We start from the raw sequence: 23,880 nt of genomic DNA, 5'->3' as shown, positions 1-23,880 counted from the left end.
CAACGTCCTCTCTTCCAGGAACAGACAGATCATCTCCAGTGCCTCCATCGACTCCCCCCATGCCCACCCCAGTGAAGATGTCCCCCCAGATCTCTAGCCCACTGATCCAGTCCCCCACGAGTCAGTCCCCCCTCATCCTGCAGCCCCTGGCCTCCCATCTGCAGGTGGGGGGCGTGCCCCCTATGTCCCTCCCCATTATCCTCAACCCCGCCCTCATTGAGGCCAGTTGCCCTGTCCCGCTGCTCCCCGCCCCTCACCCCACTGAACATAGTGACACCCCGCAGGTCAAATAGAGCCACCATAGCCCTATGCCTACTCTCACAGGGGGCACTCCATCCCCCACCTGTCCCCTAAACATCATAGCTTTCTCCTTAGGCTCTGCCCCCCCTTCACACAGGGGGACAAACAGTCTGACACAGAGACCCTTTACATCCATGGTCATCTCTCAGACGACACTAAACAACAGACACACCTAGCTTTGAAGTCTTATCTAACATCCTGGGGCCTGCTGTCCCTCAATATTCACTTATTCGTCAGACATTTGTTGGAACTCCGTCGGGGTCTCAACTCTACTTTTGAGAGTTAGATTAGTAGAATACACAAGGTGCAAGTTTGAAAATTGGTTGTGCATTAGCAGTAATTTCTCTTGTTTTGTCAGTCGCTAACAGTCACTCCAATTAGCCATGTCGTCTAATAATTTTTTGATTGGTAAATTAGTTTAGCCAGTTATCTATACTTGTAGTAATCATGGCCAAATACTGACAGGGCACTTGCCCGGGGCCCTGACTTCTAGGGGGCCCCCCATTTTTTAAATTTTGTTAGTCACTCTCACTCAGATATTAACATGGGAAAATGTGTAGAATTGCAGGAAATTGGCTTTAAAACAGCAAAGTCAGTAGAATTGCATGAAATGTGTTATAAAATTGCAAAATGTCTATTCCCCATGGCAAAATGTATAGAACTGCAGTAAACTTGCTTTAAAACTGCTAACATTTTTCTCTACGCCCCATGGCAAAATGTGTTCCAGGAAATTACTTGAAAATATATTTCTCTCCACCTTCAAGAGGGGGGGTCACGAAAAAAATGGCCAGCTTGGTGGGGGGCCTCCCCAACCAAATCTCGCTTAAGGCCCCCAAAAGGCTAAAGTTTTTCCTGAGTATGCCTGTGCTTAACATTAATCTAGAGGTTCTGCCAGGAACAAAATCATAGTGAATAACTTATTTGGGTTTTAGTTACTGCATGTTGTTTACTGAATAGGATGTGAACAGATTCATTTACTCCAGTCAAAGTGTTCAGGGCACTGTCTTAAAACAAAAACAGACCTGTATCATAACTATTTTATTGGAGGGTCGAAATGTAAGTGTACAGTAATATAAAGCATACATAGTTTCTATATTTCCAGTATAAAATTGTGTCAGAGGTTAGAAATTAGCCTACAAGTTTTCACAATCTTGTTTGCAAATTTTTATTACAATGGCCCTAAAACTACACTTTTACGTACTTTAAATGCTGTTATACCCAAGAGGGACAAAAGGTGTGCATGGTTTGGCTTGGAAAGATGGATTTGAGATGCTGCCATTACTAACAAGGGCAGCACCTAGAACATTCCGAATGTGACAACTGGTCTGGCCTGGGTGTGTGTGTGTGTGTGGTTGGTTCGCTGTGTTCTGTGATGGTGGAACTCTGTGCGTGTCAGCTTTTGTCAAACAGGTTAGGAGAGTTTAATAGTAAGGTCGTAATGAGATTATTTAATGGAGTATATTATTGCCTTTTGTCATTTGTATCTGGGTGTGTTTGTCATGTTTGTGTAATAAATGTTTTGTCACATACACCGGATAGGTGAAGTGAAATGTGTTATTTTACAGAGTCCACCATAGTAGTACGGTGCCCCTGGAGCAAATTAGGGTTAAGTGCCTTGCTCGAGGGCATATTGACAGATTTCTCCCCTTGTCAGCTCGGGTATTGGAACCAGCGACCCTTCGGTTACTGGTCCAACACGATGCATACAGCAATTGTGGCCACTTAAGGCTTGAGCAGATTGAGCATAGACCGCAATCAGTAAATCTGGGACAAGCCGATCTTAAATTCAGTTTTCATTTTCAAGAGATGAGATGATTGGCCCAGATCATCTGCGCAAGTTTCATGCGGGACTATGATTACCCCACTTGACTCAGTGAAAGTATATTTGCATTTCACCGTCTGTACAGTAAGCTATGGATTGCAGAGGAATTGGAACATTGACATGTTGACGTTAGAGCCTTGATCATCTTATCAAACGATACTCTCGTACCAGACTTCTCACTGTATGTGATGACAGAAGAACAAACAATGGTTTTCAAAAGCCTCAACCACGTCAGGTGTCTATTTTGAAAACCCAACCTTGTGATCGGAGTAAACTTCAGTGCAGCTTATTTCTTGGCCGTTAACACCTCTGTCTATAGTATTTATTCAGCTATGAATGAGCTGTTGGGGAATTAATACTCTCGTCGAAGCACAGTTGGGAGCAACTACTTCCATGTCAGGTTACATTACTCTCTGAATCCTCTGCCTTGTGTCAGAAATCGCATTAGTCTGTGCACAATGAAGTGGAGCCCCTCTGTCAGGGGTGTGGTTATGTTAATGTGTTGTACTGCATTGTTAGGTATACCAGGAGCTCATTCTTGAGTGAACAAGAAATTCATGAATATAATGTATATATGAAGAAAAGGTCATGTACTTTTTACAATGTAATAAATTTAATGTAACGAAACTGGATTGTTGTCCTATTCATGGGTATTAGTAAATGATGCATTAATCAAATCACAGCTGGATCTGTGGTGCAAAACATCTGGATTTTTATTTCATACAGAATGTGAAACACTTTTTTTTTTCTTAGTAAACTAACTGTATCAGAAACTACAGAGTGATTCTGGCAGAAAAACAACTGTTAAAATTGTCTTTGTACATGGAATGTAAAAACAATATCAGTAAATAAGGGATACGAATGACAAGCCATGGGGATTATTCATTTAATCTAGTCTAAAAATAATGCAATCCCGTAAAAGGAAGACGGTAACATAAATGCATACAGTACTTCACTCACAAAAAAAAATGTTTTAACACCTTCCGAGGGCTACCCGATGTCGTCAAAAACACCTACTTACAGCATCTTCCATCACACTATACCAGCTGCAAAAACAAAGATCCATCTGAAATACAACTGCAACCGTTAAAAAACACCCCAAATCGAGCATCTCTTTAGCTCATCTTCACTTGGCATCCAGCTTGGCCATTTCCTGAAGGTATATTCCGATGCTCTCGCTGTCAAACAGTACAAAGTAAATGTTTTTCAGGGAAGAGGTCGTTGCGGAGACAAAATGGTTGGAGATTGCCTTGAGGATCAGCTGGGCGGCTGTTTGCTTTGGGAATCCATTCCTAGAACCAGGAGAGATGCACAGATGTGAGCTCAATTTCAATGAGTCTTTCTGCAATTCCTATCTCCTTGCTGCTTCCTGAACCTTATTTGAGTATAAGGTTCAAGGTCCCTCCCTGGACCTTTTTCTCAAATGTGTTTTAAGAAGGAATCGAGGAAAGAAATTGAGAGCCCTAGTTCAGACCGCCGAGGCCCCTTTTTCTATTACTGGAAACCAAACTTATGAATTGTACCTTTAAAATAACATTGTTATTGTTACTCAGCAGGTTACCATCCAACCATTTGTGTGAGTCAAGTGCCTGTCTGATAAACTCACTACAGGCCTGATGGAAACGGTCAAATTGTCGACAAAACAAAATACGCTACACAAAGGTGGGGCTGTGATACGATTATGCAACAATTTATTGTGCAATTGTTGTTAGAATAACCACGTCGAGGTACATTTTCAGTCACGTGATATGTTGTATAATCCTCCCACTACATCTTGAAAAAGCATGCAGATTAGGCTACAGATTAAATAAATTATAATAAACTTCACAGGTTGGTGAAAGTGCATGATAAGCTTAATAGATATCAAGGGTTCTTATTTTATGTTTTGATTGGTGCCCTCTGCACTGTATCCCTCTGCACTGTATCGGCGAGCTGTTGGCTAGAGCGCACGCCGAGACCAGAGTGGGCACATTTGCTGTTTAAAGCAGACTTTGTGCCCAAACCATCGACCTATTTAAAAACAAATACAATTTCAGTTTTTCTATTCAGTAAATAAAAAAGTTAAGTGTGTTTTGTGTTCGCCAGTTTGATAGAAAAACACCGCTGCTGGTAATACAGATGTTAGATCTTAATTTTGATAGGCTATATGTAGCGTACAGCTGCATTTCAGATACACTTGTGTGTCATAGTGGAGACCAACATCTAGCTTGTTACTAAGCTATATAAAACGACAGTTGATGTATGGCTGCATTTTTTAACATTTTGAAAGTTGGAGTACTGGGAAATGTATTCTGTCTGGTGCTTTAGTGTTTGAGCAAGCAAGAGATCTGCGGGTTTTCAGTGAATGTATGTAAATCACGAGGCTCATTTGAATTTTGACAGTGATCAAATCAAGATATGGCAATCTGTATGGGCATATTATTTTGTGTGAATGAGAATATTCGCTTGAATATCGTTTGACAAATTGCTGGAAACCTAGCTACAGGTATAGATTTAAACATCATACTGGCTGTATTTCTGTATTTTGAATGTCATATCTAACAATGTACTAACGAAACAAATACCAAAAGGTAGTTTTTGGGTGGAATTGTCCTTTAAAGCTGTAAGTCTCACCGGCCAGCAGGAAGTGAGGGGAAGGCCACGGACTTGAGTTTCTTCTCCTCTGCAGCAGAGAGACAGGCCTTGACAGTCTTCTCCAGCTGGTCCTCACACTTCTCCGAGCCCCACTGAGGGATGTTACAGTGGATGACAAAACGAGCTGGCATCCCACTGGCCTGGCTCACCGCAACTACAGGACGAAGACGCACACACACACACTGACACTTCACTCTTCACGTGTAGGTTTAAATGTAGCATTGACAGTGTACCTATAAGGATGGTCTTGAAGTGAGGTGAGACGATATGTTTCAATCAAGTGGATTATGCTGTATTTCGATGGATTATGCTGTAAAGCACATTCAGTAATTGCATCCTTTTATAACCAAACAAAAGCAAAAACCCTTTCATCCAGCAGATTTGATAATAGTTTGGGTGTCCGTGTCTCCATACTGAGGACGGCTCACCTCTCACAGTTCTGGGCGACTTTAACCTCCCCACGTCTACCTTTGACTCTTTCCTCTCTGCCTCCTTCTTTCCACTCCTCTCCTCTTTTGACCTCACCCTCTCACCTTCCCCCCCTACTCACAAGGCAGGCAATACGCTCGACCTCATCTTTACTAGATGCTGTTCTTCCACTAACCTCATTGCAACTCCCCTCCAAGTCTCCGACCACTACCTTGTATCCTTTTCCCTATCGCTCTCATCCAACACCTCCCACACTGCCCCTACTCGGATGGTATCGCGCCGTCCCAACCTTCGTTCTCTCTCCCCCGCTACTCTCTCCTCTTCCATCCTATCATCTCTTCCCTCCGCTCAAACCTTCTCCCACCTATCTCCTGATTCTGCCTCCTCAACCCTCCTCCCTCTCTGCATCCCTTGACTCTCTATGTCCCCTATCCTCCAGGCCGGCTCGGTCCTCCCCTCCCGCTCCGTGGCTCGATGACTCATTGCGAGCTCACAGAACAGGGCTCCGGGCAGCCGAGCGGAAATGGAGGAAAACTCGCCTCCCTGCGGACCTGGCATCCTTTCACTCCCTCCTCTCTACATTTTCCTCCTCTGTCTCTGCTGCTAAAGCCACTTTCTACCACGCTAAATTCCAAGCATCTGCCTCTAACCCTAGGAAGCTCTTTGCCACCTTCTCCTCCCTCCTGAATCCCCTCCTCCCTCTCTGCAGATGACTTCGTCAACCATTTTGAAAAGAAGGTCGACGACATCCGATCCTCGTTTGCTAAGTCAAACGACACCGCTGGTTCTGCTCACACTGCCCTACCCTGTGCTCTGACCTCTTTCTCCCCTCTCTCTCCAGATGAAATCTCGCGTCTTGTGACGGCCGGCCGCCCAACAACCTGCCCGCTTGACCCTATCCCCTCCTCTCTTCTCCAGACCATTTCCGGAGACCTTCTCCCTTACCTCACCTCGCTCATCAACTCATCCCTGACCGCTGGCTACGTCCCTTCCGTCTTCAAGAGAGCGAGAGTTGCACCCCTTCTGAAAAAACCTACACTCGATCCCTCCGATGTCAACAATTACAGACCAGTATCCCTTCTTTCTTTTCTCTCCAAAACTCTTGAACGTGCCGTCCTTGGCCAGCTCTCCCGCTATCTCTCTCTGAATGACCTTCTTGATCCAAATCAGTCAGTTTTCAAGACTAGTCATTCAACTGAGACTGCTCTCCTCTGTATCACGGAGGCGCTCCGCACTGCTAAAGCTAACTCTCTCTCCTCTGCTCTCATCCTTCTAGATCTATCGGCTGCCTTCGATACTGTGAACCATCAGATCCTCCTCTCCACCCTCTCCGAGTTGGGCATCTCCGGCGCGGCCCACGCTTGGATTGCGTCCTACCTGACAGGTCGCTCCTACCAGGTGGCGTGGCGAGAATCTGTCTCCTCACCACGCGCTCTCACCACTGGTGTCCCCCAGGGCTCTGTTCTTGGCCCTCTCCTATTCTCGCTATACACCAAGTCACTTGGCTCTGTCATAACCTCACATGGTGTCTCCTATCATTGCTATGCAGACAACACACAATTAATCTTCTCCTTTCCCCCTTCTGATGACCAGGTGGCGAATCGCATCTCTGCATGTCTGGCAGACATATCAGTGTGGATGACGGATCACCACCTCAAGCTGAACCTCGGCAAGACGGAGCTGCTCTTCCTCCCGGGGAAGGACTGCCCGTTCCATGATCTCGCCATCACGGTTGACAACTCCATTGTGTCCTCCTCCCAGAGCGCCAAGAACCTTGGCGTGATCCTGGACAACACCCTGTCGTTCTCAACCAACATCAAGGCGGTGGCCCGTTCCTGTAGGTTCATGCTCTACAACATCCGCAGAGTACGACCCTGCCTCACACAGGAAGCGGCGCAGGTCCTAATCCAGGCATTTGTCATCTCCCGTCTGGATTACTGCAACTCGCTGTTGGCTGGGCTCCCTGCCTGTGCCATTAAACCCCTTCAACTCATCCAGAACGCCGCAGCCCGTCTGGTGTTCAACCTTCCCAAGTTCTCTCACGTCACCCCGCTCCTCCGTTCTCTCCACTGGCTTCCAGTTGAAGCTCGCATCCGCTACAAGACCGTGGTGCTTGCCTACGGAGCTGTGAGGGGAACGGCACCTCAGTACCTCCAGGCTCTGATCAGGCCCTACACCCAAACAAGGGCACTGCGTTCATCCACCTCTGGCCTGCTCGCCTCCCTACCACTGAGGAAGTACAGCTCCCGCTCAGCCCAGTCAAAACTGTTCGCTGCCCTGGCCCCCCAATGGTGGAACAAACTCCCTCACGACGCCAGGACAGCGGAGTCAATCACCACCTTCCGGAGACACCTGAAACCCCACCTCTTTAAGGAATACCTAGGATAGGATAAGTAATCCCTCCCCCCTTAAGATTTAGATGCACTATTGTAAAGTGACTGTTCCACTGGATGTCATAAGGTGAATGCACCAATTTGTAAGTCGCTCTGGATAAGAGCGTCTGCTAAATGACTTAAATGTAAATGTAAATACCTGATGCTACCTCCAGAGGTCCCTGTGCTTTCCTCAGTTCTTTCACTGCCTCCAAGAAGTCCCGCCCACCTGCCTTCTCCAGGGCATTGCCTGCAGACCACAGCACACAACAGGTAAGAATGAGTCAAAAGTATAATGGGCTGTAAAGCTTTCGCGATTCTAAGATGAAAAGATGAGCAGGTCTGGCATCCTCACCCACTCCCTCTTTGAGGTCCATCTCAGCATTTGTGGGGTTGATGATTCCCTCCACCTTGATCGTTCCAATCTTGCCAATTTCACTCTCTGTTAGTGAAAGCTGTTTAAGGGGATATAGAGTTGAAGTTATGACAAAGTTACTAAGAAACTTAATGGATACACGTCATGACCAAGGTGTATTTGGACACCTGCTGGTCAAACACCGCATTCCAAAATCATGGGCATTAATATGGAGTTGGTACCCCCTTTGCTGCTATAACAGCCTCAACTCTTCTGGGAAGGCTTTCCACTAGATATTGGAACATTGCTGCTAGATATTGGAACAGGGACTTGCTTCCATTGAGCCACGAGCGTTAATGAAGTCGGGCAGTGACGTTGGGAGATTAGGCCTGGCTCGCATTCGGCGTTCCAATTCATACCAAAGGTGTTCGATGGGGTTGAGGTCAAGGCTCTGTGCAGGCCACTCAAATTCTTCCACACCAATCTCGACAAACCATTTCTGTATGGACCTTGCTATTCTGTATCGTTAAGATTTCCCTTCACTGGAACTAAAGGGGCCTAGCCCAAACCGTAAAAAGCAGCCCCATGTCACGCCTTGGTCATTGTATCTTGTGTTTTTGTTATATGTTTGGGTAGGCCAGGGTGTGACATGGGTTTATGTTGTATTTCGTATTGGGGTTTGTATTAATTAGGAGTGTGTATTAGTAGGGGTGTGTCTAGTTAGGCTTGGCTACCTGAGGCGATTCCTAATTGGAGTCAGCTGATTCTCGTTGTCTCGGATTGGGAACCGTATTTAGGCAGCCTGAGTGCGCGTTGTATTTCGTGGGCGATTGTACCTGTCTTTGTGTTAGTCACCAGATAGGCTGTAATTTGTTTCACTTGTTTGTTGTTTTTGTATTTTCAATTATTTCATGTACCGCTTTATCTTTATTAAAGGTCATGAGTAACCTACACGCTGCATTTCGGTCTGCCTCTCTTCTAACAGCAGACGAACGACATTACAGACTCACCCACCACGATTCACAGACCGAGCAGCGTGTGAACTGGCAGGAGCTAAAGGAGGACGATATGGACGGCAGAAGCAGGGATTATACGACGTGGGAAGAAATCGACAGGTGGGCAGCCGACCCAGAGCGAGTGCAAGAGCCCGCCTGGGATTCCCTACAGCAATGCGAAGAGGGCTATACACGTATGGAATCGAGAAGGAAAGCATTGCTATACAGAGCGAAAACTGAAGGTAACAGGGGAAAGCGCAGAGAGAGAGTGGCTGAGTCAGGAAACAGACCTGAGCCTACTCTCCCTGTTAATCGTGAAGAGCAGTTGCAATAGGAGAGAATGCATCATTTGGAGATTTGGACATGGGAGGAGGAATTAGACGGCAAGGACCCTGGGAGCAGCCGGGAGAATATCGCCGTCCCAAGGAGGAAATAGAGGCAGCTAAAGCAGAGAGGCGTATGTATGAGGAGGCAGCACGGCGACGCGGTTGGAAACCGGAAAGTCACCCCAAAAAAAATATTGTGGGGGGGCTAAAAGGAAGAATAGTTATGCCAGGTAGGAAACCTGCGCATACTCCCTGTGCTCACCGTTGGGCTAGAGAGACCGGGCAGGCACCGTGTTATGCTATGGAGCGCACGGTGTTTCCAGTGCGGGTGCAGAGCCAGCTGCGACACATACCAGCCCTTCCTATTGGCCGGGCTAGAGTGGGCATCGAGCCAGGTAAGCTTGGGCAGGCTCGGTGCTCTAGAGCTCTAGTGCGCCTGCACGGTCTGGTCTATCCAGAGCCACCTCTACACACCAGTCCTCCGGTAGCAGCTCCCCGCACCAGGCATCCTGTGCGTGTCCTCGCGCCAGTACCACCAGTTCCAGCACCACGCACCAGGCCTCCAGTGCGCCTCGCCTGTTTAGCGCAGCCAGAGCTTTTCTCCTCTCCTGCGCTGCCGGAGTCTCCTGTCTGTCCAGCGCCACCAGTGCTCCCAGTCGGCCCAGCGCGTCCAGTGCGCATCACCTGTTCAGCACAGCCAGTGCTTTTCTCCCCTCCTGTGCTATCGGAGTCTCCCGCCTGTTCAGCTCAGCCAGAGCCTTTCTCCTCTCCTGTGCTGCCGGAGTCTCCTGTCGGCCCAGCGTTACCAGTCTGCCAGGATCCACCAGAAGTGCCAGTCTGCCAGAAGTGCCAGTCTACCAAGATCTTCTAGATCGGCCAGACAACCTTAATCATCCAGGTCCACCAGCCAGCCAGGATTTACCGGAGCCTACTACCTGCCTGAGCTTCCTCTCAGTACTGAGCTTCCTCTCTGTACTGGGCTCCCTTTCAGTACCGAGCTTCCTCTCAGTACCGAGCTTCCTCTCAGTACCGAGCTTCCTCTCAGTACCGAGCTTCCCCTCAGTACCGGGCTTCCCCTCAGTACCGGGCTGCTTCGGTCCCGGGCTGCCCCTCTATCCCGAGTTGCCCCTCTGTCCCGAGTTGCCCCTCTGTCCCGAGTTGCCCCTCTGTCCCGAGCTTCCCCTCTGTCCCGAGCTGCCCCTCTGTCCCGAGCTGCCCCTCTGTCCCGAGCTGCCCCTCTGTCCCGAGCTGCCCCTCTGTCCCGAGCTGCCCCTCGGTCCCGAGCTGCCCCTCGGTCCCGAGCTGCCCCTCGGTCCCGAGCTGCCCCTCGGTCCCGAGCTGCCCCTCGGTCCCGAGCTGCCCCTCGGTCCCGAGCTGCCCCTCGGTCCCGAGCTGCCCCTCAGTTATGTGGGGATCAGGGCGAGGACTATTAGGCCATGGTCGGCGGAGAAGGTGGATTATCCTAGGACGCGAAGGGGAGGAACTAGGACATTTATGGAGTGGGGTCCACGTCCCGAGCCAGAACCGCCACCATGGACAGACGCCCACCCGGACCCTCCCTATGCTCTTGAGGTGCGTCCCGGAGTCCGCACCTTAGGGGGGGGTTCTGTCACGCCTTGGTCATTGTATCTTGTGTTTTTGTTATATGTTTGGGTAGGCCAGGGTGTGACATGGGTTTATGTTGTATTTCGTATTGGGGTTTGTATTAATTAGGAGTGTGTATTAGTAGGGGTGTGTCTAGTTAGGCTTGGCTGCCTGAGGCGATTCCTAATTGGAGTCAGCTGATTCTCGTTGTCTCGGATTGGGAACCGTATTTAGGCAGCCTGAGTGAGTGCGCGTTGTATTTCGTGGGCGATTGTACCTGTCTTTGTGTTAGTCACCAGATAGGCTGTAATTTGTTTCACTTGTTTGTTGTTTTTGTATTTTCAATTATTTCATGTACCGCTTTATCTTTATTAAAGGTCATGAGTAACCTACACGCTGCATTTCGGTCTGCCTCTCTTCTAACAGCAGACGAACGACATTACAGACTCACCCACCACGATTCACAGACCGAGCAGCGTGTGAACTGGCAGGAGCTAAAGGAGGACGATATGGACGGCAGAAGCAGGGATTATACGACGTGGGAAGAAATCGACAGGTGGGCAGCCGACCCAGAGCGAGTGCAAGAGCCCGCCTGGGATTCCCTACAGCAATGCGAAGAGGGCTATACACGTATGGAATCGAGAAGGAAAGCATTGCTATACAGAGCGAAAACTGAAGGTAACAGGGGAAAGCGCAGAGAGAGAGTGGCTGAGTCAGGAAACAGACCTGAGCCTACTCTCCCTGTTAATCGTGAAGAGCAGTTGCAATAGGAGAGAATGCATCATTTGGAGATTTGGACATGGGAGGAGGAATTAGACGGCAAGGACCCTGGGAGCAGCCGGGAGAATATCGCCGTCCCAAGGAGGAAATAGAGGCAGCTAAAGCAGAGAGGCGTATGTATGAGGAGGCAGCACGGCGACGCGGTTGGAAACCGGAAAGTCACCCCAAAAAAAATATTGTGGGGGGGCTAAAAGGAAGAATAGTTATGCCAGGTAGGAAACCTGCGCATACTCCCTGTGCTCACCGTTGGGCTAGAGAGACCGGGCAGGCACCGTGTTATGCTATGGAGCGCACGGTGTTTCCAGTGCGGGTGCAGAGCCAGCTGCGACACATACCAGCCCTTCCTATTGGCCGGGCTAGAGTGGGCATCGAGCCAGGTAAGCTTGGGCAGGCTCGGTGCTCTAGAGCTCTAGTGCGCCTGCACGGTCTGGTCTATCCAGAGCCACCTCTACACACCAGTCCTCCGGTAGCAGCTCCCCGCACCAGGCATCCTGTGCGTGTCCTCGCGCCAGTACCACCAGTTCCAGCACCACGCACCAGGCCTCCAGTGCGCCTCGCCTGTTTAGCGCAGCCAGAGCTTTTCTCCTCTCCTGCGCTGCCGGAGTCTCCTGTCTGTCCAGCGCCACCAGTGCTCCCAGTCGGCCCAGCGCGTCCAGTGCGCATCACCTGTTCAGCACAGCCAGTGCTTTTCTCCCCTCCTGTGCTATCGGAGTCTCCCGCCTGTTCAGCTCAGCCAGAGCCTTTCTCCTCTCCTGTGCTGCCGGAGTCTCCTGTCGGCCCAGCGTTACCAGTCTGCCAGGATCCACCAGAAGTGCCAGTCTGCCAGAAGTGCCAGTCTACCAAGATCTTCTAGATCGGCCAGACAACCTTAATCATCCAGGTCCACCAGCCAGCCAGGATTTACCGGAGCCTACTACCTGCCTGAGCTTCCTCTCAGTACTGAGCTTCCTCTCTGTACTGGGCTCCCTTTCAGTACCGAGCTTCCTCTCAGTACCGAGCTTCCTCTCAGTACCGAGCTTCCTCTCAGTACCGAGCTTCCCCTCAGTACCGGGCTTCCCCTCAGTACCGGGCTGCTTCGGTCCCGGGCTGCCCCTCTATCCCGAGTTGCCCCTCTGTCCCGAGTTGCCCCTCTGTCCCGAGTTGCCCCTCTGTCCCGAGCTTCCCCTCTGTCCCGAGCTGCCCCTCTGTCCCGAGCTGCCCCTCTGTCCCGAGCTGCCCCTCTGTCCCGAGCTGCCCCTCTGTCCCGAGCTGCCCCTCGGTCCCGAGCTGCCCCTCGGTCCCGAGCTGCCCCTCGGTCCCGAGCTGCCCCTCGGTCCCGAGCTGCCCCTCGGTCCCGAGCTGCCCTCGGTCCCGAGCTGCCCTCGGTCCCGAGCTGCCCTCAGTTATGTGGGGATCAGGGCGAGGACTATTAGGCCATGGTCGGCGGAGAAGGTGGATTATCCTAGGACGCGAAGGGGAGGAACTAGGACATTTATGGAGTGGGGTCCACGTCCCGAGCCAGAACCGCCACCATGGACAGACGCCCACCCGGACCCTCCCTATGCTCTTGAGGTGCGTCCCGGAGTCCGCACCTTAGGGGGGGGTTCTGTCACGCCTTGGTCATTGTATCTTGTGTTTTTGTTATATGTTTGGGTAGGCCAGGGTGTGACATGGGTTTATGTTGTATTTCGTATTGGGGTTTGTATTAATTAGGAGTGTGTATTAGTAGGGGTGTGTCTAGTTAGGCTTGGCTGCCTGAGGCGATTCCTAATTGGAGTCAGCTGATTCTCGTTGTCTCGGATTGGGAACCGTATTTAGGCAGCCTGAGTGAGTGCGCGTTGTATTTCGTGGGCGATTGTACCTGTCTTTGTGTTAGTCACCAGATAGGCTGTAATTTGTTTCACTTGTTTGTTGTTTTTGTATTTTCAATTATTTCATGTACCGCTTTATCTTTATTAAAGGTCATGAGTAACCTACACGCTGCATTTCGGTCTGCCTCTCTTCTAACAGCAGACGAACGACATTACACCCCAGGACATTATTACACCTGCACCAATCTTTACAGTTAGCATTATGCATTCAGGCAGGTAGCGTTCTCCCGGCATCCGCCAAACCCAAATTCGTCCGACGGACTGCCAGATGGTGAAGTGTGATTGATTCATCACTCCAAAGAACACATTTCCACTGCTCCGGAGTCCAATGGCGGCAAGCTTGACATTGTGCATGGTGATTTTAGGCTTGTGTGAAGCTGTTCAGCCATGGAAACCCATTTTATGAAGCTCCCGACTAACATTTATTGTGCTAACGTTGCTTCCAGAGGCAGTTTGGAACTCTGTAGTGAGCGTTGCAACCGAGGACAAGCGATTTGGCCTAACACTTCGTGGCTGAGCCATTGTTGCTCCTAGACGTTTCCACTTCACAATAACAGCACTTACAGTTGACCAGGGCAGACATTTGATGAACTGACTTGTTGGAAAGGTAGCATCCTATGACAGTGCCACGTTGAAAGTCACTGAGCTCTTCAGTATGGGCCATTCTACTGCCAATGTTTGTCTATGGAGATTGCATGGCTGTGTGCTCGATTTTATACCTGTCAGCAATGGATGTGGCTGAAATATCAGAATCCACTCATTTAAAGGGGTGTTCAAATACATTATATACACATACGTATCTTTACAATAGGTGTCACAGAATGACAGTTTTTTCATAACTGACATGATACCTTTTGTCCAAGGAACAGGCTTTTCGCTGAGAGGATAGTGAATCCATCGCCTGGTCCATCTTCCACTGTTGAGTTGGCTACGACAGCTTCTTTGTCGTTTTCTGTGCTCTTCTTATCACGGAATCAATGAAAAACAGAACACATTCATGCTTCTTATAACACTATAATAAACACATTCATGCTTCTTATAACACTATAACAAACACATTGACAAATATTGAGCTGTTTGCCATCATTCATGTGTACTGACCCTTGACTTGCGGCCTGGTTTGCCTTTGCCTTTTTTGGTGGTGGGTTTCTTGATGCTCTTGACGCGTTCCGCCCTCTTCTCTGGCACGGTCACCTGAGTGTCCACTTTCACTCGGCTGCCCCTCTTCTTGGACAATAGTTCCGGGTGGATACGAGGCAGGACCCCTCCGTTTGATATGGTCACCCCTCGGAGAAGCTGAGAGGCCAAAGAACAGGTGAATTAGTTTACTATTCAATAGGTATTCAGTCTATCATTGGTCAATTTCTTTGCTCTGAGAAATACTTTACTAGTCAAGTGGTAAAACAATCCTGCCGAAATGATAAAGAACATGGTCTATTAAGTGGAATTAGTTTAAGTCCAAACCTAAACCCCAATTGAGATTTTGTGGCAGGACTTGAAATGAGCAGTTCATGCTTGAAAACCCACAAATGTCACTGAGTTAAAGCAGCTCTGCATGGCTGAGTGACCCAAAACTCCTCCACAGTGACGTGAGACTGGATCAACAACGACAGGAAGCATTTGGTTGCAGTCATTGCAGCTAAAGGTGCCACAACCAGTTACTGATTGTTGGATGTTTATTAAATAAATTAAAGTATACATTTTTCTGGTTATTTGTAAACTATGGTTCCCTTGATCTAATAATATTAGGTTTTTGTTGAAGACCTGATAACAGTATCAAAAATAGAGAAAATCAAAAAGGGGGCAAATACTTTTTCACAGCACTGTATGTCTTGTCAGGATATCGGGCCTCAATTTTTTTTAAATCCACTTGGGGTTAACCACGAAGCGGTGGCAGTTAATGCCCAATGCCATATGGCGTCATCTGTACCTTCTTGAACCCTTAAGACAGAGACAACCTTCATCATAGTTTCATGGATCCCTATTGGGAAATATACTGCAATATAATAGTGTAACGATGATGCAATGAAGTGGAGCGACAAACACTGACATTTTCTAAATGTTGGCCTATTTTAATGGGAATAATACTGTACCTGGTTGAGCTCCTCGTCGTTGGCTACAGCCAGTTTAATGTGCCGAGGAGTTATTCTGCCTTTTTTGTTGTCCCTTGCTGCATTTCCTGCCAACTCCAAAATCTCAGCTAAACAAATAAATGAATGTCATTAGAAAATCTTCAGACACAAATGATAAAGTATCAGTTATATACTGAACAACAATACAGTGCATTCAGAAAGTATTCAGACCCCTTGACTTTTTCAACATTTTGTTACGTTACAGCCTTATTCTAACGTATTCAATTGTTGTTTTCTCATCAAGTGTGTAATGGTCATGCTGTTTAATCAGCTTCTTGATATGCCACACCTGTCAGGTGGTTGAATAATCTTGGCTACAGGAGAAATGCTCACTAACAGAAATGTAAACAAATTTGTGCACAAAATTTGAGAGAAATAAGCTTTTTGTGCATATGGGATATTTCTGGGATCTTTTATTTCAGCTCATGAAATCAACACTTTACATGTTGCATTTATATTTTTATTCAGTATATATTTTAGATACACAACTGAATTGAAGATGTGAGACAACAACCTGCCAGGTACTCTATGACGGCTGCCATGTAGACGGGTGCCCCCATGCCGATGCGGTACTTGTGGGTCCCTGTGCGTAGATACCTCATCATCCTCCCCACAGGAAAGATGACCCCTGCTCTGGCAGAGCGGGACAGTTTGGTGCTCTTCTTCTTCCCTCCTCGGGCTGACATCTTGCCTCAGCTACGTCTACCTGGGAGAACAACAGTCCATTTACCATGGTTAGTTTTTATTAAGGATGGCGATTGAAACTAAATGGGTCACTTGTACTGTACAGGCAACGATCAATCAATTGAAATACACTACAGCAATGTGCAAAACAGTTTTTATAATTACCACCTGTTTTGTTTGCCCAAATGAATTTTATAAAGACTCAATTTACGCCTCCAAAAGCTTGCAATGTGCCACGTTGAAGCTTCCATACATTGACTAGATGCTGGCGTGTACATGTAGCATAACCAAGTCTGAGCGGGAAAAGTTGGAACTTGTCAGCAGGCTATTTGACCACTCATTATCGCTCCACTTCATTGCATCATCGTTACACTATTATATTGCAGTCTAGTTTGCAAAGCTGATAAGATCAGAGACTGACTAAAACTAGCAAAGCACACTAACAGATATAATTGGAAGACAATTCCAAAATACGATGGAATAAGAGGCCTACAATATTTAAGAATTAAATTGCGCGCCATATAGGATTATTTGATTAACGAATTAGTATTTTTATTTATTTTTTGTAAATACTTAATATTTGTATAGTATTTAGTCTGCTTTTCAAGGTGAAGATAGTAAGGGTAGCCAACGTACTTTCCCAAAGGTAACTATGTAAACAAACTCAATAATACCGTACAGAAAACGGCCGCGGTGGCCTACAGACTCCAGTTTTGGAAATGGCATTTGCAATCTGAGACCCGACATATATTCTTTCGAATGCATTGATTTGTGCATCTTGAATGCGTTTTGGATTCTGGATTGCTCACATGCACATGAAAAATAAAAGAACAAAAGATCATGCCACCTAATATAATAGCTTACAATAGGCTACTCGACGAACAGTAATTTAATTAATGTTTTTTTTGTGTCAAATATGACGTCTTAAACGTAACTACAGATCCTAAACGACATAGCAATATTAAATGTACAAAAATTAATGAATATGACAAATGTTTATACATTTGCGCGCCATTATGCAGGAATAAAAAATAACCCCTTGATACGTTTTTCTTCTGACCGTCTCCTCCTATCGCAACAGGATTATGCACACCTAACTAACTGTCTATCTAATCAATGGCCTTGCTTTAAATTGGTTGCCTATCCACTAGACATTCGCGGCTGTTGTTCTCAAATAGAAATGTCTGGGACATCGGGCCATAACCTTTCTTGTAATTATGTTCCTCCCATGCTACAGCGCAACCTCCATTTTGTTTTCAATCCATTGGATGTGTAATCTCATCAGACATGGTCGGAAAGGAACGTTTTTTCGGAGACGCAGCTCGACCCAAAACGCAATAAACCGAATATGCGCCAGAGTGAATTTATCCAAGTTTGATACCTGTTTGTCCTCCTTTACACGAATCGATGCAGGCCTGATCTTCTCTTTCACAAGTCTCAGAAGAATGGCGGTATTCGCTGCCCTTATGCGGATCCTGTTAATAAAACTACAACCACCGTACGTACATAGGCTACATAGGGGGCTGGCTTACTACTACTGATGCTGCAAAGGGGAAAAATTCAGTCCGGGGAAAATAGAATGAAAACGCCCCCTTAACATGGCTTGAAGGGGACAAGAATGTTGGTTGAAAGTAACGCAATTTGCTTGAATATATACGACTGAATTTGGCCTTGTATGCCTATAGAGCAGTTTGGAAAACGTGTAAATTATACATTCTGGATACATATACACAGTTTATTAGGTACACCAATCTAGTACCTGGCCTCCAGAACAGCCTGAATTCTTCAGACATGTATTCTGCAAGATGTGGTGTTCAAACGTTGTTCAATTGGTATCAAGGGACCTAATGAGAGCCAGGGAAACATTCCCCATATCATTACACCACCAGCAGCTTGTACCGTTGACACCAGCAGGATGGGGCCATGGACTAATGCTGTTTACGCCAAATCCTGATTCTGCCATTGGCATAAATCAACAGGAACCGGAATTTCTTCCAACCAGGTGATGTTTTTACACTCCTCAATTGTCCAGTGTTGGTGATCACGTGCCCACTGGAGCTGCTTCTTCTTATTTTTAGATGATAAGAGTGGAACCCGGTGTGGTCGTCTGCTGCAATAGCCCATCTGTGACAAGGACCGACATGCTGTGCGTTCCCATGATGCCGTTCTGCACATCACTATTGTATTGTGCCATTATTTGCCTGTTTGTGTCCTGAATGTTATTTTTCACGATTCTTGCTATTCTTTATTTTCTCCATTCTCTGTAAACCATAGACCCTGGCGTGGGTGTAATAAAAATAAACAGAAATGCCTTATTTGCATAAGTATTCAGACCCTTTGCTATGAGACTCGAAATTGAGCTCAGGTGTATCATGTTTCCATTGATCATCCTTGATGTTTCTACAACTTGATTTGAGTCCACCTGTGGTAAATTCAATTGGTTGGACATTATTTGGAAAGTCACACACCTGTCTATATAAGGTCCCACAATTGACAGTGTTTGTCAGAGCAAAAACCACGCTATGAGGTTGAAAGAATTGTCCATAGAGCTCTGAGACAGGATTGTGTCGAGGGTACCAAAAGAGTTCTGCAGCATTGAAGGTCCTGAAGAACACGGTGGCCTCCATCATTCTTAAATGGAAGAAGTTTGGAACCACCAAGACTTTTCCAAGAGCTGGCCGCCGACCAAACTGAGCAATCAGGGGAGAAGGGTCTTTGTCAGGGAGGTGACCAAGAACCCGATGGTCACTCTGACAGAGCTCTGTGGAGATGGGAGAAAGTTCCAGAAGGTAAACCATCTCTGCAGCACTCTACCAATCGGGCCTTTATGGTAGAGTGACCAGACGGAAGTCACTCCTCAGTAAAGGGACATGACAGCCCGCTTGGAGTTTGCCAAAAGGAACCTAAAGACTCTTAGACCATGAGAAACAAGATTCTCTGGTCTTTGGCCTGCATGCCAAGCCTCACGTCTAAAGGAAACCTGGCACCATCCCTACGGTGAAGCATAGTGGTGGAAGCATCATGCTGTGGGGATGTTTTTCAGCGTCAAGGACTGGGAGACTAGTCAGGATCGAGGGAGAGATGAAGGGAGAAAAGTACAGAGATCCTTGATGAAAACCTGCTCCAGAGCACTCAGGACCTCAGACTGGGGTGAAGGTTCACCTTACAACAGGACAGCCATGACAACGCAGAAGTGGCCTTGGGACAAGTCTCTGAAAAAGATTGTGCTGAAGACCATGGCTGATATTTTACATTCTCCCAACCAGTTGTGCAATTTTTTTATTACATTTTTTGCATTTTGTGTAACTTATTTTTGTAGATAATGTTGCTGCTACCGTCTCTTATGACCGAAAATAACTTCTGGACATCAGAAAAGTGATTACTCACCACGGACTGGAAGAAACGTTTTCTTTTAACGAGTCCGACTCCTCTTTTAATCTGCGTATTCCTTCAAATCTCAGTTGTCCTGAGTCTGCACAACTCTGCCAGGACCTAGGATCAAGAGAGACACTCAAGTGTTTTAGTACTATATCTCTTGACACAATGATGAAAATAATCATGGCCTCTAATCCTTCAAGCTGCATACTGGATCCTATTCCAACTAAACTACTGAAAGAGCTGCTTCCTGTTCTTGGCCCTCCTATGTTGAACATAATAAACAGCTCTCTATCCACCGGATGCGTACCAAATTCACTAAAAGTGGCAGTAATAAAGCCTCTCTTGAAAAAGCCAAACCTTGACCCAGAAAATATGAAAAACTATCGGCCTATATTGAATCTTCCATTCCTCTCAAAAATTGTAGAAAAGGCTGTTGCGCAGCAACTCACTGCCTTCCTGAAAGACAAACAATGTATACGAAATGTTTGAGTCTGGTTTTAGACCCCATCATAGCACTGAGACTGCACTTGTGAAGGTGGTAAATGACCTTTTAATGGCATCAGACCGAGGCTCTGCATCTGTCCTCGTGGTCCTAGACCTTAGTGCTGCTTTTGATACCATCGATAACCACATTCTTTTGGAGAAATTGGAAACCCAAATTGGTCTACATGGACAAGTTCTGGTCTGGTTTAGATCTTATATGTCGGAAAGATATAAGTTTGTCTCTGTAAATGGTACATTTCGGTGTTCCTCAAGGTTCCATTTTAGGACCACTATTGTTTTCACAATATATTTTACCTCTTGGGGATGTTATTCAAAAACATCATGTTAACTTTCACTGCTATGCGGAGGATGACACAGCTGTACATTTCAATGAAACATGGTGAAGCCCCAAAATTGCCCTCGCTAGATGCATGTGTTTCAGATATAAGGAAGTGGATGGCTGCAAACGTTTTACTTTTAAACTCGGACAAAACAGAGATGCTTTTTCTAGGTCCCAAGAAACAAAGATCTTCTGTTGAATCTGACAATTTTAATGGTTGTACAGTCGTCTCAAATAAAACTGTGAAGGACCTCGGCGTTACTCTGGACCCTGATCTCTCTCTTGAAGAACATATCAAGACTGTTTCAAGGACAGCTTTTTTCCATCTACGTAACATTGCAAAAATCAGAAACTTACTGTCCAAAAATGATGCAGAAAAATTAATCCATGCTTTTGTCACTTATAGGTTAGACTACTGCAATGCTCTACTTTCCGGCTACCCGGATAAAGCACTAAATAAACTTCAGTTAGTGCTAAATACGGCTGCTAGAATCCTGACTAGAACCCCCAAAAAATATCATATTACTCCAGTGCTAGCCTCCCTACACTGGCTTCCTGTCAAGGCAAGGGCTGATTTTAAGGTTTTACTGTTAACCTACAAAGCATTACATGGGCTTGCTCCTACCTATCTCTCTGATTTGGTCCTGCCTTACATACCTACACGTACGCTATGGTCACAAGACGCAGGCCTTCTAATTGTCCCTATAATTTCTAAGCAAACAGCTGGAGGCAGGGCTTTCTCCTATAGAGCTCCATTTTTATGGAACGGTCTGCCTACCCATGTCAGAGACGCAAACTCGGTCTCAACCTTTAAGTCTTTACTGAAGACTCATCTCTTCAGTGGGTCATATGATTGAGTGTAGTCTGGCCCAGGAGTGTGAAGGTGAATGGAAAGGCTCTGGAGCAACGAACCGCCCTTGCTGTCTATGCCTGGCCAGTTCCCCTCTTTCCACTGGGATTCTCTGCCTCTAACCCTATTACAGGGTCTGAGTCACTGGCTTACTAAGGCTCTTTCATACCGTCCCTAGGAGGGGTGCGTCACTTGAGTGGGTTGAGTCACTGATGTGATCTTCCTGTCTGGGTTGGCGCCCCCTCTTGGGTTGTGCCGTGGCGGAGATCTTTGTGGGCTATACTCGGCCTTGTCTCAGGATGGTACGTTGGTGGTTGAAGATATCCCTCTAGTGGTGTGGGGGCTGTGCTTTGGCAAATGGGTGGGGTTATATCCTTCCTGTTTGGCCCTGACCGGGGGAGTCATCGGATGGGGCCACAGTGTCTCCTGACCTCTCCTGTCTCAGCCTCCAGTATTTATGCTGCAGTAGTTTATGTGTCGGGGGGCTAGGGTCAGGTTGTTATATCTGGAGTACTTCTCCTGTCCCTTCTCGGTGTCTTGTGTGAATTTAAGTATGCTCTCTCTAATTCTCTCTTTCTTTCTCTCTCTCGGAACACCTGAGCCCTAGGACCATGCCACAGGACCACCTGACATGATGACTCCTTGCTGTCCCCAGTCCACCTGGCCGTGCTGCTGCTCCAGTTTCAACTGTTCTGCCTGTGATTATTATTATTTGACCATGCTGGTCATTTATGAACATTTGAACCACTTGGCCATGTTCTGTTATAATCTCTACCCGGCACAGCCAGAAGAGGACTGGCCACCCCATATAGCCTGGTTCCTCTCTAGGTTTCTTCCTAGATTTTGGCCTTTCCATGGAGTTTTTCCTAGCCACCGTGCTTCTACACCTGTATTGCTTGCTGTTTGGGGTTTTGGCCTGGGTTTCTGTACAGCACTTTGAGATATCAGCTGATGTACGAAGGGCTATATAAATACATTTGATTTGATTTAAACTCCTAATGTCTTCACGTCTTCTTGCTAAGGTGCAATCGTTAGAAAATAAAATTGATGCCCTAATACTAAGATTATCCTACCAATGGGACATTAAAAACTGCAATATCTTATATTTCACCGAGACGTGGATGAACGAAGAAACCGACAATATAGAGCTGGTGGGATTTTCCATGCACCGGCAGTCCATTTGGCAAATCTGACCATATTTATATCCTCCTGATTCCTGCTTACAAGCAGGAAGTACCAGTGAATCGCACAATATGGAAGTGGTCATATGACGCTGATGCTACACTCCAGGACTGTTTTGCTAGCACAGACTGGAATATGTTCCGGAATTCATGCAATGGCATTGAGGAATACACCACCTCAGTCATTGGCTTCATCAATAAGTGCAACGATGATGTCGTCCCCACAGTGACTGTTTGTTCATATCCCAACCAGAAGCCATGGATTACAGGCAACATCCGCATATAGCTAAAGGCTAGAGATGCCGCTTTCAAGGAGCGGGAGACTAATCCGTAAACTAATAAGAAATCCCGCTATGCCCTCAAATGAACCATGAAACAAGCAAAGCGTCAAAACAGGATTAAGATTTAATCCTACTACACCGGCTTTGATGCTCGTCGGATGTGGCAGGGCTTGAAAACTATTACAGACTACAAAGGGAAACCCAGATGCGAGCTGCCCAGTGACGCGAGCCTACCGGACGAGCTAAATGCCTTTTATGCTTGCTTCGATGCAAGCAACACTGAAGCATGCACGAGAGCACCAGCTGTTCTGGATGACTGTGTGATAACGCTCTCGGTAGTCGACGTGAGCAAAACCTTTAAACAGGTCAACATTCACAAATCCGCTGGGCCAGACGAATTACCAGGATGTGTACTCAAAGCATGCGCGGACCAACTGGCAAGTGTCTTCACTGAGAATTTCAACCTCTCCCTGACCGAGTATGTAATACCTACATGTTTCAAGCAGACCACCATAGTCCCTGTGCCCAAGGAAGTAAAGGTAAACTGCCTAAATGATTACCGCCCTGTGGCATTCACGTCGGTAGCCATGAAGTGCTTTGAAAGGCTGGTCATGGCTCACATCAACAGCATCCTCCCGAACACCCTAGACCCACTCCAATTCTCATACCGCCCCAACAGATTCACAATGTTGTAAATGACTATTGTAGCTGGAAACTTTCAGACTGCCTGGAAGGCCAGCATCCCAGAGTCGCCTCTTCACTGTTGATGTTGAGACTGGTGTTTTGCGGGTACTATTTAAAGAAGCTGCCAGTTGAGAACTTGTGAGGCGTCTGTTTCACAAACTAGACACTAATGTAGTTGCCCTCTGGACAAAAAAAACAACATTTTCTTTCAAAACAAGGACATTTCTTAGTGACCCCAAACTTTTGAATGGTAGTGTACATTCAAAGTAACTTGAAATGACAGGCACTGGTGATTGTAATGGCTCCATTATGTGCACATTTGCTTGTTTCTGATCCCAAACAGTGCCACTTAATTCTAATGGTAACTTGTTGTCTCCTTTGATCCAAACATCAAGATTTGGCCTGTCTGTCCAAAGACCA

At 46.8% G+C, this 23,880-nt stretch overlaps 2 protein-coding genes across 3 annotated transcripts in view; one reads left to right on the top strand and one right to left on the bottom strand.

Moving 5' to 3' along the window:
• Positions 1–2,749, top strand: part of LOC124038719 (Golgi-specific brefeldin A-resistance guanine nucleotide exchange factor 1-like) — a 131,174-nt gene extending 128,425 nt beyond the window's left edge. The window contains exon 40 of the mRNA XM_046354801.1: positions 19–2,749. Coding sequence (XP_046210757.1) covers positions 19–293 — 275 coding nt within the window. The 3' untranslated portion in view covers positions 294–2,749. The remainder of the gene's footprint in view (positions 1–18) is intronic.
• A 68-nt stretch (positions 2,750–2,817) lies between these two features.
• Positions 2,818–17,800, bottom strand: LOC124038218 (core histone macro-H2A.2-like). Of its 2 annotated transcripts, none has more exons than XM_046353808.1 (9): positions 17,645–17,800; positions 16,094–16,285; positions 15,541–15,647; positions 14,549–14,743; positions 14,299–14,406; positions 7,913–8,012; positions 7,718–7,807; positions 4,736–4,910; positions 2,818–3,414 (listed from the first exon to the last, which is right to left on the bottom strand). In XM_046353808.1, the coding sequence occupies exons 2-9, from the start codon at positions 16,263–16,265 to the stop codon at positions 3,249–3,251; spliced, it is 1,113 nt and encodes a 370-aa protein (XP_046209764.1). In that variant the 5' UTR covers positions 16,266–16,285; positions 17,645–17,800; the 3' UTR covers positions 2,818–3,248. The 2 variants fall into 2 exon arrangements, with proteins under 2 accessions (XP_046209764.1, XP_046209763.1); XM_046353807.1 differs by having other exon boundaries at positions 14,299–14,409; positions 17,645–17,799.
• Positions 17,801–23,880: the final 6,080 nt, after the last annotated feature.

The sequence above is a fragment of the Oncorhynchus gorbuscha genome, linkage group LG06 (assembly GCF_021184085.1).
Source record: "Oncorhynchus gorbuscha isolate QuinsamMale2020 ecotype Even-year linkage group LG06, OgorEven_v1.0, whole genome shotgun sequence".
NCBI classification, from domain to species: Eukaryota; Metazoa; Chordata; class Actinopteri; order Salmoniformes; family Salmonidae; genus Oncorhynchus; species Oncorhynchus gorbuscha.
The sequence above is the reverse complement of the archived record's forward strand: the minus strand, read 5'-3'. Positions and strand labels throughout refer to the sequence as shown.